Raw genomic sequence first — 16,671 nt, 5'->3', positions numbered from 1 at the left:
TCTGTTCTCACAGCTAGTTCTCACAGCTAGTTCTCACAGCTATTTCTCACAGCTAGTTCTCACAGCTATTTCTGTTCTCACAGCTAGTTCTAACAGCTAGTTCTGTTCTCACAGCTAGTTCTGTTCTCACAGCTAGTTCTCACAGCTAGTTCTCACAGCTAGTTCTGTTCTCACAGCTAGTTCTCACAGCTATTTCTCACAGCTAGTTCTCACAGCTATTTCTGTTCTCACAGCTAGTTCTAACAGCTAGTTCTGTTCTCACAGCTAGTTCTGTTCTCACAGCTAGTTCTCACAGCTAGTTCTCACAGCTAGTTCTGTTCTCACAGCTAGTTCTCACAGCTATTTCTCACAGCTAGTTCTCACAGCTATTTCTGTTCTCACAGCTAGTTCTAACAGCTAGTTCAGTTCTCACAGCTAGTTCTGTTCTCACAGCTAGTTCTCACAGCTAGTTCTCACAGCTAGTTCTGTTCTCACAGCTAGTTCTCACAGCTATTTCTCACAGCTAGTTCTCACAGCTATTTCTGTTCTCACAGCTAGTTCTAACAGCTAGTTCTGTTCTCACAGCTAGTTCTGTTCTCACAGCTAGTTCTGTTCTCACAGCTAGTTCTCACAGCTAGTTCTCACAGCTAGTTCTGTTCTCACAGCTAGTTCTCACAGCTAGTTCTCACAGCTATATCTCACAGCTAGTTCTCACAGCTATTTCTGTTCTCACAGCTAGTTCTAACAGCTAGTTCTGTTCTCACAGCTAGTTCTGTTCTCACAGCTAGTTCTGTTCTCACAGCTAGTTCTCACAGCTAGTTCTGTTCTCACAGCTAGTTTTGTTTCGTCAACCGGCCCTGTTTTTGCTCTAAGTTAATAAGACAAAAAACCCCAGCAGTTTTGTTGTGTTAGTGAGAAACAGTAAAGTATAAGCTCCTCTGTGCTGAAGATGTGGGAAAACTTACAGCTACAGCTCTACTGCTGACTGTTACACAGCGCTGACAATGGAGACTCCTTCCATACATGTTACATAAACGTCTCCTTACTTTAATAAAACTTCGTCCCGTGAATGAGCTGTTGCTATAGAAATGATAACGTATTAGAATTAGCGCTTTAATATAAATCTGTGACCTTCTGACCAATCACAATCCAGAACTGTGTGGCAGAGCATACTGACCACGTGACATCATTCACACAGTTCTGATTGGTTTCAGACGTGAGTGTTCGGGTTTTTTCTCGTAGTTTTACGTAAAATAACATTCTGTAGAGATAGATTTGTGTATGTTTTTTCCTTTGTTTTGTCTTTAGGGGACAGTTTTAACCCCAGCTATGGACCACACGATGTCCATCCAACCCACCTCTCTGATGAGTCCTTTAACCCAGCAGCTCAGTCACCTCTCACTGGGAAGCGCTGGAACGGTACTCATCCCTCTCTCCATCATTTATCTCTCTCTCTCTCTCTCACTCTCTCTCTCTCTCTCACGCTCTCTCCTTCTTCAGAAAATCACAGCTCTGTCCCAGATGCTATATATTCTAGTAAGAAAATGAAGATGAAGAGGAAGAGGGAAAAGACGAGTGGAATAAATGAGTGTGATAATGTTTTAAGGAAAACATTTAGAAAATAAATCTCTCGTTTGTGTGTGTGTGTGTATGTGTGTGTGTGTGTGTGTGTATGTGTGTGTGTGTGATCACAGTACATGCCTGCGAATACGACTATGCAAGGGACCTACATCCCCCAGTACACCCCCGTGCCTCCCTCCAGTATCTCTGTAGAGGTGAGACAGGTGAAGGTCTACATCAGTGTAGAATGAATTAGAATTCATTTTCAGTTCCGTGACGCTGTTTGAGTTCTAACTGGTTTTACATCATCCTCAGGAGAACAGCGGAAACCAGCAACAAGTCCCCATAGAACCTGCTACAGATCACACCAACTACACGTACCAACACAGCAAGTGAAGCTGAGGTACACCTGTCAGTCTGTCTCACTGACTGTCTGCCTATCTCACTGTCTGTCTGCCTGTCTTACTGTCTGTCTGTCTGTCTCACTGTCTGTCTGTCTGTCTGCCTGTCTCACTGACTGTCTGCCCACTCACATTTCTTTTTGTCTGTCTGTATCACTGACTGTCTGCCCACCCACATTTCTTTCTGTCTGTCTGTCTGTCTCACTGTCTGTCTGCCTATCTCACTGACTGTCTGCCCACCCACATTTCTTTCTGTCTGTCTGTCTCACTGTCTGTCTGCATGTCTGCCTGTCTCACTGTTTGTCTGCCCACCCACATTTCTTTCTGTCTGTCTCACGGTCTATCTACATGCCTATCTGTCTGTCTGTCTGTCTGTCTGTCTGCCCACACACCTTTCTTTCTGTCTGTCTCGATGTCTGTCTACCTGCCCATCCGTCTGTCTGCTCTTTGCCTGTCTCGCTGTCTCGCTGTCTGTCTGCCTGTCTGCCTGTCTGTCTTTTCACAGTTCTCTCTGCCTGTCTGTCTCGCTGTCTGCCTGCTTGCTCATCTGTCTGCCTGCCTGTCCGTCTGTCTTACTGTCTGCCTGTCCATATTTCTCTCTGCATGTCTGTCTGTCCACATTTCTCTCTGTCTGCCTGTTTGTCTGCCTGTCTGTCTGTCCACATGTTTTTATCTCCTGTATGTAGTGTTGAGTTTTCTTTATCTCTACAGGATGTGAGATGCGATGCGGCGGTGTGATGTGGTGGCTTGTTGCCGTGGGTAACGGCGGTGTCTCTGTGAGGTGATTAACTTTCTCGCTGATGTGCAGAACCAGAGACACAGATAAAAACACGGATAAAAACGCGGATAAAAACACGGATAAATACACGGATGAACAAAGCAACAGGTCTTTTTATTGTAGAGTAGAAATTAAAAACGGACATCAGTCGTCTTTCACTCTTGGAGAGTCGATCAGCCAAAGGTGGGAGATTTCAGAGAAGGAGCTTTCTTCTATTTTGATAACAAAAGAAATAAAACGTAAAAACAATAATAACAATAATAATAATAATAATAATAATAATAATAATTCCTAAAAGGTTAAAGAAAGACGCGTGTTAGCTTCATGTGTTCGTAAGAGCACATTCTTCTTTTTTACTAAATCGTTTTTGAGAAGCTGAGATAAAGAGAAAACGTTACACCACCACGTGTCTTTATTATTGTTTTTTCATTTTTTTTGTAAAATATGCAAGTTTTTATTTTCTATTTGTGTTCTTTTGTTTTTCAGCAGCAGTTTGAGATATTTTTGTACTGATACATGAACAATGCATTATATTTTATTTGTTGTTTTAAAATTTAAATTTATATTTTTTGCTACAAGTGAACCGTTTAAAGTCACTTCTTCTTTGTAAAAAAAAGTAAAAAGTAATAACGATTATATAATTTTAATATCTTCATTTTATTTATTTTTTTTAGAACTGCAACAGACAATCATTATTGTGTTATTTATTCGTGACACGACGGCGTGGCATTTCCAGAAATAGATTTTTTAAAGTTTTTTATTTTTTTATTTGGCTTTATTCCTTTATTCCTCAATATTAAAGAAAAAAAAAACAAAAAAGAAAGAATTTTTTAAAAAGTTTTACTGACTGAAGAAGTGACTTTAAGTGGTTTTATGACAATAAAAAAGCCCAAATTCCTGAGAAAAGTTTAAATGTCCTTCACATCACCTTCATAGTATTACAACAAGCCGCGTCACATCCATGTGAAACACCGTGACGTTAAAATGCTTAGGGTAAAAAAAAACATTAAAAAAACAGCCTCCTCCGGTGATTTTGAAATTATTTGTGTGCATTAGAGAAATCTTTTAGAATTTTTTTTAAGTCTAAAGTTTTGTTGGTGCTGGGTTAATTCTTGAATTAATGAAATCACAGGAAAAGGAGATTAAAATCTCCTTGAAAGGATGAGATTTTTTTTTTTTGCTGCTCTTTTGTTTTTGCATTTTGTGTTTTGTATTGATTTTTCTCTCATGTGCATGTTTCTTTTGTTTCTCTGTAATGTCCAATTTCAAAATAATTCTAATAGAGAATAGAAATTACGTAGCTGTAGGGAAGGATTTTTGAGGGCAGTGTTTGTTTTTTCTGTTTTTGTTTTTGTCACCAAAATTTCCTTTCACTTTTCCTCACACATAAAAAAATTCCCTTAAAAATTTTAATTCGATGACGATCAACGACCTTCATCATGACGTCTGAAAACAAAATAAGGGCTTATTTTATTTATATATATATATATATATATATATATATATATATATATATATATAAACTAGGACCGCAGTACGATATACAGAAATTCTTTAAAGTTTATGAATGTAAATATCAACGAGCTTCTTTAAAAATATATCAACAAATAAATAAATGAGCGCTAATTTAAAGTTCTGTAAATTTGCCAAATCTCAACGTTAACATCGGTATAATGTTAATTAAAACTTTAAAATTTTTATTTATAATTGGTTGAGAATGAAGTTCAGGGCAGAACGAAGTCTGTAGTGTTATAATACTGTTGCGTGGCGCTAATCCTGAAATATTTGAGCTTTTTTTAAAAAATAATGAGCTAATTTTTTATCATACTGTACACATTTTATTTATAATTTTAGCTACCAAAGATAACAAAGCCAACAAAGCCATCTGCTAATAAGTTTTAGTCGTCAATTTTTTTTCTATTGAACAACGGGAAATAGATGAGTAATTACGGCCGCGTTCCGAATGCTAGCATACGATAAAATCAATTTTAGATTTTTTCTCTAAACTGAGTAACGGAAGTTTGTGGTGTGAGACTGTGTTCCTGGACTGAGTGCGCTATTGCAGCTAATTAATAGCCAGCTAATAAGCTAATTAGAGGTTAGCGTGTAAGATTAGCGCTCTGTATAAGTCAGCACGCTCGGATGCTAGCTAATTTATACTTCATTTTATTACACACTCGTCTCAACGTTATGTTTGTAGCCGCTGCTATTTCTCTCTGTTAAAACACACTCAGTGCATTATGGGTAATAAATACGATTCTTCAGCCACTGGGAATAAAAAAATTTAGGACAATGTGGATATTGAGAGCTAATTAAATTTGTTTAATACGTTTCATTATTTTATTCATTATTTCATTAAAGCTAAAGGTTATTTTGGTTGTTCCTTTGACCCTAAAATCTTTTTGGAAAATTGAGTTCTGATCACGTTAAACCAGAACTCCACTTTAAACCAAATTCCACTTTTTTAACTTTAACTTTTTTCCTGTCTTTTTGTTGTTGTTGTTGTTGTTGTTGTTGTTAAAAAACATATTTCACAGGTTAAAAACTTGCAGTTCACCTCATGAAGGAAACAAATATGGGTTTTAATCATGAAATATAGATATTTTTTTTTAGTTAAAAAGAGCTTATCAACTTTCACTACAAATCCAAAATACATGTTTTGAAACTATGAAATGATGTGTTACACTACAGTGTTGTTCATATATATATATATATATATATATATATATATATATATATATATATATATATATATATATATATATATATTAGATGTTATTTATGGTTTTCACTAAGAAATGTTGACTTTTTCATTTAAATTTGAGATAAGTAAATGATAGAAAAATAAATAAGGCTTTGTTTGTAGGTCATATTTGCACAAAATTCAGCCATTTATTTAAAATGCAGTTCTTTTCCATCTATTTAACAAAAGATAATACTTGTAGCATTCTTAAATTTTTGATCTTGAGCCATGTCCCATTCGCTTTCATCATTTGGTCTAAATAATGAAAGTAATTCTCATAATTTACGCTAAACTAATAGAATATAAAATAAAATAATATTAATGAAATAAAATAAAATGAAAAACAAAACATATACAATAAATCATTCGAGTCTGTTGTCTCCGTAACGTCGTCAAGGCCTTTTATTTTCTTTCGACCTGATTTTACTTTTAACTGTGGATTTTTAACTTCCTGACCACGCCCACATTTAATTACGATTTTAAAAAGCAGGAAGTTAAACAGAAAGAAAACAAGACAGCTTTGAGATGTAGATTCAGAGCAAGGTTTTTTTTTTTTCAGTATAAAGACAAAAGCTCACACTATTTTCTTTTCTCTTCTTGCCTCGTAAAGTTTATTTCATAGTTTCAAAACACTTGGCTGCTATAACAGGAGAGTCGAGCAGTTCAGGAGATAAAAAGCCACATTGACCGGGACAAACCTGCAAAATGTGCCTCGGAAACAAAAAAAACAAAAAACAGTGTGTTTACAGGCCAGACTGTCTGCTATACCACCATGCTAATAGCAAGCCTTATGTTTATAACTATAAATAGGAAAAAAATTGTTGTTTTTTTTAAACATAGGAATCGCTCGCATATTAAAACTAGCTACAGTTAGCATAAAGATAACATTAGCATTACGATGTTTGATTTTTGATTACAAGTATGCAATTTCTGTGAAATCTCTGATGAATTCTCGTAGCATAAATCCATAAATCTCTTCAGCTTAGTTGTATTGGGTTGAGGAGATTTTAGAAACGAACTTTTTTTAGCCGTCCATAAATTCTCCAGGTTTGACTCGTCATTGTGTTTATCGAGCGAAAGTTTGGCTCGTCTCTTGAACTGCCTTTTTTTTTTTTGTTAAGAAAAAGAAACATATTTCTTATTTATAATATTACACATTTTGTACAGTTATCAGAAGAGTTTTGATATTTCGGTTTGCTCTGATGTTCGTGTGTCTTCCTGTGCCACAGCTGACTTTTTCAATTTTGTTTTTTATTTGTTGATGGAAAAAAAAAACCTTCTTTCTTTTTTTCGGTTTTACTTTTCTTTTTTAATTTTGTCTGTTGATTTTTTCTCTTTTTTAAATAAAAATGTTTTTAATTGTTGTAATATGCTGTGTTCTTTACCTGTAAACGTGTAGTGTATATAAACATAAAAAACAAAACAAGTGATTTTTATCATTACTTTTATTCAAATTTGTTTGAACTCACAAACATTATAACATTACATATATATATATATATATATATATATATATATATATATATATATAGATAGATAGATAGATAGATAGATAGATAGATAGATATATGTTCATTTTTGTATTATATTTAAAAACTGTATTCACATTAGATGGTTTTGTTGGGAACATTATAATCCAAACACAATAAAAAAGAAGAAGAAGAAAATAAATATAAGCATTATGCATAAAATAGCGAAGCTGCATTAAAATAAAGTTGTTTCAGATAAAAGGCCACATAAATTCTTCATAAGTTTACAGTAAAAGCTCATTTTCTAATGTATAAAAAAAATCAGCATTTACATTACTGCTTTGTAAATGTTAGCGTCCACAGAATTCTGCACAAAAATAAATAAATCCACAAACAATAATGAGGATTTAAACAATATGGTGAAAGAATCAGCGAGAATCACGTTACTGATAAATATAAAATAAAGAACTTTATTTCTAAATCCAGAAATAACATTAAATGGATATAATGATATAAAGTAACTCTGACTTTCATCATACATTGAAAAGGGAACGCTTGAGTGCAGCAACGCCTTGTGGGTAAATTCACCAATTAACAACGGCTGTTTTTGTGATTAACATGAACGAGCTAATATCACATTATCTAAAGCTAACATGCTAGTCTTTAGTTATGCTAGTAGTTACTGAGCACACAGTGTTCATTAGCAGCACGATCGCTATGATTCGTCCTCTTGTTGCGATGAGAAACTAAATCGTGGAAGGAAAGAGTTTCTTCTGCAACTACCAAAAAGTTCACCTGTTCAAAAACGTGCCACGTGACATCCAGCAAGTTTTTCTCGGCCAATCAGGTTGCACGTGGAGTGAGAAAAACAAACATGGAGGACAAAGTGCAGTTTGGTTATCGAGGGAATCTGATTAAAAAGCGTTAAAAGTGACATTAAGGTACAAGTGGATATGGTTTAATGGAATTTGTCGTGTTTGATTAATTTTTTTATTTGATTTATTCGTTGCTGTCACCAAACAGCTGTAAAATGTGAGTGAAAATATAAACAATGTCGAGGTAGAGAGTGAGAGCAGCGAAGACGTACTCCTCAGGACTCACAGCGTACTGTCTGTTCCCCATCAACAGCTGAGTATCAAACGCCAAAAACTACACACACACACACACACACACACACACACACACAAATAATAAAGTTTCATTACATTCAGACAGACAGGTACTTATTCACAGTGGATATAAAAAGTTTACACACCCCTGTTAAAGCTGCAGGTTTTTGGAAATTTAAAAAATCCAACCAGATAAATCATCTCAGATCTTCCTCCATCTTTAATGTGATACAGAGACCAACATTAAGTAAACTTTTTAGGGAGAAAAGAAAAAAGTATGCACACCCTTGTATAATGGGTCATGTGACTGTTCTCGGAATGAAGCGATCACATTCAGTCTTGTGTTCTAAAGTAATGATCATACAGCTGTCATCACTGAAGTGGTTCTGATGAACCCCGAATAAAGACCAGCTGTTTCTGTACCAGGTGTTTCACATCTCGATTTCATCCGACTGCTGAAGCCAAAGAGCTTACACAGTATCTGTCTATGGAAAGATCTCGATCAGGAGAGGGGTGCAGAAACAGTTCCTCAACATTAGATGTACCATGGAACACCGTGAAGGCCATCATCAACAAGTGGAGAAGATGGAGCTCCGCGGTGACATCACCAAGAACAGGATGTCCCTCAAAAAAACTGACACAAGGACCTGAAGAAAATTCATCAGGGAGGCTGCTGAGGGACTTACAGCAACACTAAAGCAGATGCAGGAACATCTGGCGAGTACTGGTCACTCCCTACATGACGTTTTCTTCAGGGGTATGGGGTGGGGTGGGGGGGACGGAAACCCTTTCTCATTAAAAAAGTTCACCCCAAATCATGTGGCAAAATGTGTTCTGGTCTGAGAAGACCAAGGTCTCAATCATAATGGACATAATTCTAAAAAATGTGCTTAGCACAAAAATAAGACAGCTTACCATCCAGAGAACACCATACCCACGGTGAAGCATGGTGGTGGCAGCATCATGCTTTGGTTCTGCTTCTGTTCAGATGGGACTGGGGTTCTACTCAGGATAGAGGGAATCATGGATCGCTCTAAATACCAATCTATTTTGGCACAAAACCTGCAGGCGTCTGTTACACAGCTGAAGATGGTGTAAACTTTTAAAATCCATAGGTATACAGATAGATATAGAGATAACAATCCACTAAATATACAGACAGACAGAAAGTTATAGGTAGACAGACAGGTAAATATACAGACAGACAGACAGACAGGTATATTTACAGCTATACAGATAGACCACAGATATACTTATAGAAGGATAGGCAGGCACACACACACACACACACACACACACACACACACACACACACACAATAAACACTGATTATGTAACACTTAACACATAGGTTGTTTATTTCTCACCATGGTGAAAGTGACGGCGCCTAAAATCCCGTAGAGTGTGTGTAACCACGGAACCTGCGGTGAAAGGAACACACACCTGTCATCTATCTGTACCTGTCTCACTGACCACACTCACACACCTGGATCATTTAGTACATATACAGTATATACCTGTCTCTGTACCTGTCTCACCACCCACACTATCTTTCTTCTTTTTTAAAAAATAAAGATCCGTGTACTGAATGTGTAAAGCATGTTGTGATTGTTAGTGTAAGTTGTTTTCTGTATGAAGACTGCAGCACGTGTGTGTGTGTGTGTGTGTGTGTGTGCAAGCTCAATGGAATTTACATGTTGTGGCCTAGTTTTATTTTTAGACTTACAAATCCAAAGGGGACGACCAATCCCAGGACGAGAGTGCAGACCAGCAGCAGCAGGCAGAGGTTCAGCAGAAGGCCCTGGAACGATGTGATGTCCACCTGTAGAGAACAAGTTATGCTGAATAAAACCCTAAAAAAGATGTTTTTAACATGGTGTCACTTGCAAGTTTGTAATAAAAAGCTATAAATATTAAGTTTAGGGTCGGGGCAGGGTTATGGATGGAGTCGGGGGCAGGGCTTGTACTTTTTCTTTTGACTTAATTAATATAAAATGAACAAACCTACAACCCATATTATTATTATTATTCCGATTCATATTCTATTTTATTAAAGGGTGAATATCTGCCACCAGGAGGCGCTGTTAACACTCAAGTAGCGCTTGTAGTAAAAACGATGTATTTCAAATTACTGCAGACATATTGAATCTTCTGCAACCCTGAGCCTTCACCACGCTACATATTTTTATTCCAGATTTATCTACCTTATTCCTGCTTCCCGTGATTCCTTGCACAGACAATGGGCGTGACTTCCGGTTAATTGTCATCTGGTCGGCATCCGCAAAGTTAGCGGTTATGCTAATAAGTGAAATGATCACACATACAGAGTTTTTGGAGGTGTTCTTTAAGTTTCTTTAAGATTCTTCAGCTATGTTCGTCCTCCTTTTGCAGACGGTGAAAATGTTGGTGTATAAATGTGCTTGTATTCATAACACTCCTGTTTCTGCCATTGGTTTAGCTTAGCCTGATTGTTAGTGCAGCAGCGAATGGCACAAGTTCTCTCAAAACCCTTTAATGACATTTTTACAATCCAAACAATTATACTACAGCATGTATTCAAAACTAACGAGGAACAAAACAAAGTAAAAGATCGCTACTACTCTAACTTCCGGAATAGATACCGGACGTTTCACCCATTACGGTGTCTCCGGGGTTAGCTTCAGGAATAAGGTGGGTAGGTTAAGAATTGCAACATTTAAACATTTTATTATGTCAATAACGTATGTGTCACATAAGTGACTAAAAGCTAAAGGAATGCTCCTTGCAAGGGAAGACTGAGCTGTAATAATTTCTTGACGTTTGTGTATTTTTCTTGCTGAACTCCTACGCTGGTACAGTGTGTCAGGATAGTGAAAAAAACAACAAAAAATATGACATGTCCACTCCTTATTTAAGATGTCTCCCAGTGACATTTCAAAAATATATTCACCCACACAAAATCCGTCTCTGCAGTTAGAGCGATATTTCTAGTGTTAGTTTGTAAAATAAATGACTAGAATTAAAGAGTTTCGCTAGTAAATATTCGTACGCATTACTGACTCACCTTCGTGTGAAAGCTGAAGACGGTGACGCACACACACACCACAGCCGTGATGCCGAGACACACAATCACTGACCTTGTGTTGTAGTAGCTGTAAAGACCGACAGAACGCTCTAGTATCATTATTATACTAATATCATTATTACTTCATGAATAAATAGAAATTTACCTGGAAACAAAACCCAGCATGAAAGCCATGCAGAGTGTCTTCAGAAGAAACGAAGAAAAAAAATCAAACAAAGCAAAAACTAAACAGGAACAAACAGAAAATCATTGTAAACATGATGCTCTGATCGTTGTTTACAGATACTCACAAAGACAGAGAGCAGAATGAGATTCCAGGGAAACTGCCTCCTGAAACACACATAAAATATACACTCCGTGTTGTTGAAAAATGATCAAATCTTGTGTTGATGTACAAGGTTTGATCACTTTTATTTTAAAATATATTCAAATATGCAAATTAGGCACCAGATTATTAAATAATTTATACATTATAGAATTGGATTAAAAAATTTTTTTTTACATTTTAGAATAAAAAATGCTTTTGTTTAATATTTCGAACACACTCAATACTCAGTGGTTAAAATTTTATGATATATTTATATAGCATATAAAATATTATGATAATGCTAGATTTAATATGGAATAATTTTTTAAAACCTCTTTAACTTTTGTCTGAAAAAAGCTACTTCTAACATATAAGAGTTCAATTATATTAGTTCTTTTTGCAGATTTAAATTGTGCAGGTTATATTGTATTTTAAATCGAAATAGGGATCTCTGTAAAAACATTATTATTATTATTATTATTATTATTATTATCATTATTATTGCTGTTGTTGTTGTTGTTGCTGTTGTTGTTGTTGTTGCTGTTGTTGTTGTATAATAAGATTTACCTTAAATCTCCACAGCAAGCCAACATCAAATAGGTGACAAGAAACAGGAGGCTGCAAAAATATATATAAACATATAAATATGTACAAAATGTCATTTTTAACATTATTATGAATTGTTGTATAGTAATTCAGTTTAACGTTGTTTATTACCTGGTTGTGGAGTAAAGCCCAGGATGAGTCTGAATATAAAACCTCACCGGTTCACTACATTAAACAACAAAGTTCATTTCATTTAAAAGCAATGAACAGTTCGACTTTCACACATGATTTATGTTCATGATTTAAATCTCTGATGTTATTATAAACAATGTCAATGTTAATGATGATAAGACAAAAGAATGAATAAAAATAAAACAAATTAAAAGCATAATTAAATACAGCGGTTACTCACTAAAAGGTGAATAGAGACACAATAGACAGAGTGACAAACAGCTGCAGCATCAGAATCGAATAAACCTGAAAAATAAATAAATGTAAAAAAAACCCCAAAAAAACATGAACTCAATTGTTCACAATGTCTAGTGTTAAAAATATAATTTTATTGAAATAGCTGTTATTATGTCCAGTATTGTGAAAGTGATCCACAGAGCTGAAATTTACTTAGAATGAATCAGTTCTCATTAAAGCAGAAAATAAACATGCAAAAAATTTTTTATTAAAATATATTTAATAAATTTAATTTAATTGAAATTTAATCAAATATATCAAATGAAGAAGGTTATATTTCTAAGGAATCTATGAAGATGGTTATATTATTTAGTGGATGTATTTCTATAAAATTATTTTAAAATAAACAGAAAGAAAGAACAAATGTGAAAAATCAAACATTTTTTATTATCATATTATTTATTTTATTTCCCCCAGTCATAATATCTTTATAATAATCGGTACCTTTTGCATGAAAACACGTCTGATGTTTTTATCGTCCCACAGAAATGCGCCATCATTGTAACAGTAACCAGGACATCCTGCAGATAAGAGCAAGCATATTTAATTATTATGTTTACAATTTATTTTAATTTATTTCAGCACTACAGTCCTTGCAATTCCTTTTGAATTGTATAACTCCATACAGTACTTTCCTTGTTATAAAAAAAAAATGAACAGTTAATTTCATTTGATGGATTTATTAAAAAGCAGAAAAAAAATCTCTTTTAAATAAGGCATTCTTGAAAAATTTGCATAAAAGTTGTGGGCAAAGGAAAAATAAACTCATTACAAATCATTAATAGAAAAACAAAAAGGAAAAAAATAGAACTAATACGATTTTTTTCCCATTTACTTAGCAGATGCTATTTTAATATCAGCTCTCATCAATAATGATTTTAATTATTAACAGAAGATTGATGCATAGAGTTGAATGCATATAATGTTATAGTTATATGATGAACCGGAACACTCTGTTATAGAAATTTTGTGGAATTATTAATAACAAGTTTTTAAATTTCACATTCATTCATTTATTTCACATTTTTTTTAAAGTATAAACATTGATCAGGTTCAGAAATAATCATTTTCAGTGGCTTTTTTAATAGTTATTTGATCCAATAATAGCAAAAACTATAATAGAAATAATTAGCATTAGAACCTATGACCCTGTGTAGGATAAGTGGTACAGAAACTGGATATATGGATGGATTAGAATTAGAATTGTAGTAGAAGTTTCTTACCCGCGTTGGCCTCTTCGTAGCTTGGAGGCAAATTTCCAGCTACAGTCGTGACTGCGGGTGATACCTTTAAAATAAATAAATAAATATCTTATAACTTCTAATAATGTACAAGTGTACAGTTCTAATAATTTATTAAATGTAAAGTTCAAATAACTTGTAGTTACGTAAACGTTTTAACAATGTATAACTAAAAGTCTAATAATTTATTTAATGTAAAGTTCTAACACTATGTAAGTGTAAATGTCCACCATGTGTAAACATACAATTTTGCTACTTTATTAAGTGTAAAGTTCTAACAATGTGCAATTGTAAAGTTCTAACAATGTACAAGTGTAACATTCTGAGAATTTATTAACTGTAAAGTTCTTATAATTTATTAACTGTAAAGTTCTAATCATTTATTAAGTGTAAAGTTCTAATCATTTATTAAGCATACATTTCTAACAATGTATAAATGTAAAGTTCTAATAATTTATAACACACTTATTTAAATGCACAAACACTTTAACTGTAAACTATTTAAAATCTGATGCTGTACTTTTATCAAAATAAGTGTCTTGATAAAATAAAATAACTTCCAGAACAATCATCACCTATTAAATTAATTTCATTTAAATTAGGTCATGTTCTGCCCCATAATATTTCCTTTTATTCAGCTCTTAGACTATTAATCTCAGTACAGTCTCTGCATCATATCCTACTGAATATAAACAAAACAATAAATATAATATTTTCCACATTGTTCAGTCTGTTCACACTGCAGTCTGGTTATTACTCAGATCTTATTATAATAATTCTGATATACCCTCACATATTTATCAAATATATTTAGAAAAAACAGGATTATGCTTTTAAAACAGTAGAAACCGACCAGGTTTGATTTCTGCACATCTCTGTACAGTATTTTGTTCTATGAGGTCGAAACTACTTCATTTTTCTCAGCGTTAACCTGATAAAACTTTGCACATTTTGGTACATAAAGAAACAAACAAAACAATAAGTATGAGTAGTAAAATCAACATTTCGTTAAATTATACATTTTTGTTCCTTTCTCAACATTTATAGCTTTCTATTATAGCAAAGCTGACATTTTTCACATTCTATAATATTTTGATTAGAAAATCTGTATTTGAAGATATATTAGCAAAAATGAGTTTTACCTTTTTCTGTGTCATGTTTCCTTTGTTGATTTTTCCTTTTACAAAAAAAAATTCATTTATTTTGCTATGAGTTTTATTTATCCATAATCCAGCGTGTGGTCTCAGACCATTCAGTCTGTACTGCCAGATTAACTCAGACTTTTATACAATCCTACTACAATAATCCCTCATGGACAGTCCCCCCCCTATGTGGAGGGTCAGTAGTACATTCCAACTGCATTAACAACTGACAAGAATGTACCACTTTAACCAAAAAAGTGGGGAGTTTTGAATTAATCTTCTGACTATATTACTTAAGAACCACTAAAGTACATGAGGAGGATGAACTAAGAACAGAACAGAGATGATGAGATCATCTGCAGAAAGATCCAGAAAAGTCCTTATTTTTTGTTCATGAATTTGACTCTCCACATGAACGGATTGTACCAAGAGTGTGTCAAGTGCCAAGATAACTAAACTTTAAATTCCTCACAGGTTCTAGGTATTAAGAAAAAAAAAAGAGCAATAATTTTGAGGACCACATACATCTACACAGTTAATACATACACTCCTAAAAAAAAAAAGGTTCCACAGGTGTTCTTTTTAATGGTACTTTGGATAATTAAGAGATTTTAAAATCCTTAAAGGATTCTACCCATGAAAAAAAAAAAAGAGAGAGTTTAGCTAAATGGTAAATGCTAGACAAGTTTTACCTAATTGGGGACAACTGTTTTTTTAAAGAACCCTTAATTATTCAATGAATCCTTTTGCGACTGGCTCAGTGTGTGATACAAACTCCAGATTATTGCTCGTTATTTTCTTCTAAATATCTAGAACCTGTCAGAAGTTTAACATGTAACTGTCTCTGTATTTGATGGGTTCTTTAAAGGTTCATTGCATTGTTAAGGGTTCTTACCCTTCTAAAAGGGTCTACTCTAAACCAGTTCTACTATAGGGAAACCCTCTGTTGTAGGGTTCTACATGTTTTATCTGAAGTTTGATTACCAACATGTTTTTGTCCCTTTGAATGTTCTCTATGCTTTACTTTTCCCTCTACTTTTTTGCTTGCTTGTTTGTTTGTGTTTTTCAGTTGTCATGGCAGCTAATTATCTTCACACTTCTCATTTAAAGAATTAAAACCTCTTTTCTCTGTATTTGTAAAGCACTAACTTATAATTAAACTTAAATTAAACTTGCTAACTTAAAATAGTTCCCCTTCATTTTCAAGCTGTTTAGTTTCTCAGAGTTCCTTGTGTTTAGTTTTGTTTGGTTTTGATTCAACCTGTCTGTCTGTCTGTCTGTCTTTTGATGTCTGCCATAATAATCAAATTAACACTAATATAAACACACTTCAATTAAACACACTGCAAACAGATATTTCAGAAATTTACACTAAACTGTGGTGTAACTCGGCCTGTAGAGAGCAGTCTTCAACTAAGTGTAATAGAACTGGTGCTACTTTCCTGTAGATCAGTGGTTGCCAAAATCTTTGGAGCGTGCACCCCTTTCTAGTGTTTGACAACTGTCAAGCACCCCCACCACCCTATCTCAGTTAAAGATTACATTCTTAACTTACACAATATATAAAATTGTATTATCAGAAAATGTCTAAATACTTTTCTGTTATAAATAAAAATGATTGTTGCATCCTACCTTCTTTTAGTGAGATGGATGGACCTGCATGTCTGCACACAGATCATCAAAATTTGGGGTAATGGATCACAGTTTTACCCTCACATCATTTTCGGCATCCAGCCTTTGTCGATGTTTGGATTTCAACAATGCCTGTGCAAAAAAGCCTGCCTCACATAAGTATGTGGTTGCAAAGGGCAAACATTTTCTCAGGCAACCTCGGCGGTCAACCTTAAAGAACTCTCCCACAGGA

The 16,671-nt window shown here is 34.3% G+C and overlaps 2 protein-coding genes across 9 annotated transcripts in view; one reads left to right on the top strand and one right to left on the bottom strand.

The window, feature by feature from the left end:
• rbms2a (RNA binding motif, single stranded interacting protein 2a) overlaps positions 1 to 5,089 on the top strand; it is a 32,983-nt gene extending 27,894 nt beyond the window's left edge. For 3 of the 5 annotated variants that reach the window (XM_053653193.1, XM_053653195.1, XM_053653192.1), the window contains 4 exons: positions 1,288 to 1,398; positions 1,674 to 1,763; positions 1,855 to 1,942; positions 2,652 to 5,089. In XM_053653193.1, coding sequence (XP_053509168.1) covers positions 1,288 to 1,398; positions 1,674 to 1,763; positions 1,855 to 1,935 — 282 coding nt within the window. In that variant the 3' untranslated portion in view covers positions 1,936 to 1,942; positions 2,652 to 5,089. The remainder of the gene's footprint in view (positions 1 to 1,287; positions 1,399 to 1,673; positions 1,764 to 1,854; positions 1,943 to 2,651) is intronic. The other 2 variants (XM_053653196.1, XM_053653194.1) reach the window with 1 other exon arrangement.
• A 2,276-nt stretch (positions 5,090 to 7,365) lies between these two features.
• On the bottom strand, positions 7,366 to 16,452 carry faim2b (Fas apoptotic inhibitory molecule 2b). Of its 4 annotated transcripts, none has more exons than XR_008388881.1 (13): positions 14,808 to 16,452; positions 13,648 to 13,711; positions 12,869 to 12,945; positions 12,369 to 12,433; positions 12,128 to 12,181; positions 11,978 to 12,028; positions 11,394 to 11,433; positions 11,249 to 11,286; positions 11,083 to 11,170; positions 9,766 to 9,861; positions 9,407 to 9,460; positions 8,955 to 9,122; positions 7,975 to 8,079 (listed from the first exon to the last, which is right to left on the bottom strand). XR_008388881.1 is itself a non-coding variant. In XM_053653199.1 (12 exons), the coding sequence occupies exons 1-12, from the start codon at positions 14,820 to 14,822 to the stop codon at positions 7,930 to 7,932; spliced, it is 792 nt and encodes a 263-aa protein (XP_053509174.1). In that variant the 5' UTR covers positions 14,823 to 16,452; the 3' UTR covers positions 7,366 to 7,929. The 4 variants fall into 4 exon arrangements, 1 of the variants encoding a protein (XP_053509174.1); XR_008388883.1 differs by having other exon boundaries at positions 8,955 to 9,084; XR_008388882.1 differs by having other exon boundaries at positions 8,955 to 9,041.
• Between the last annotated feature and the right edge of the window lie 219 nt (positions 16,453 to 16,671).

Source organism: Ictalurus furcatus, chromosome 21, assembly GCF_023375685.1.
Source record: "Ictalurus furcatus strain D&B chromosome 21, Billie_1.0, whole genome shotgun sequence".
NCBI lineage: Eukaryota > Metazoa > Chordata > Actinopteri > Siluriformes > Ictaluridae > Ictalurus > Ictalurus furcatus.
This window is presented reverse-complemented; position numbering and strand designations above follow the sequence as displayed.

What these genes read in the sequence shown, in the direction of transcription:
- faim2b (XM_053653199.1), bottom strand. An exon ending in CTACGAAGAGGCCAACGCGG is followed by an intron (nt 12,946 to 13,647) that starts GTAAGAAACTTC and finishes TCTTATCTGCAG; the next exon opens with GATGTCCTGGTTACTGTTAC. An exon ending in TCATTCTGCTCTCTGTCTTT is followed by an intron (nt 11,287 to 11,393) that starts GTGAGTATCTGT and finishes TTTCTTCTGAAG; the next exon opens with ACACTCTGCATGGCTTTCAT.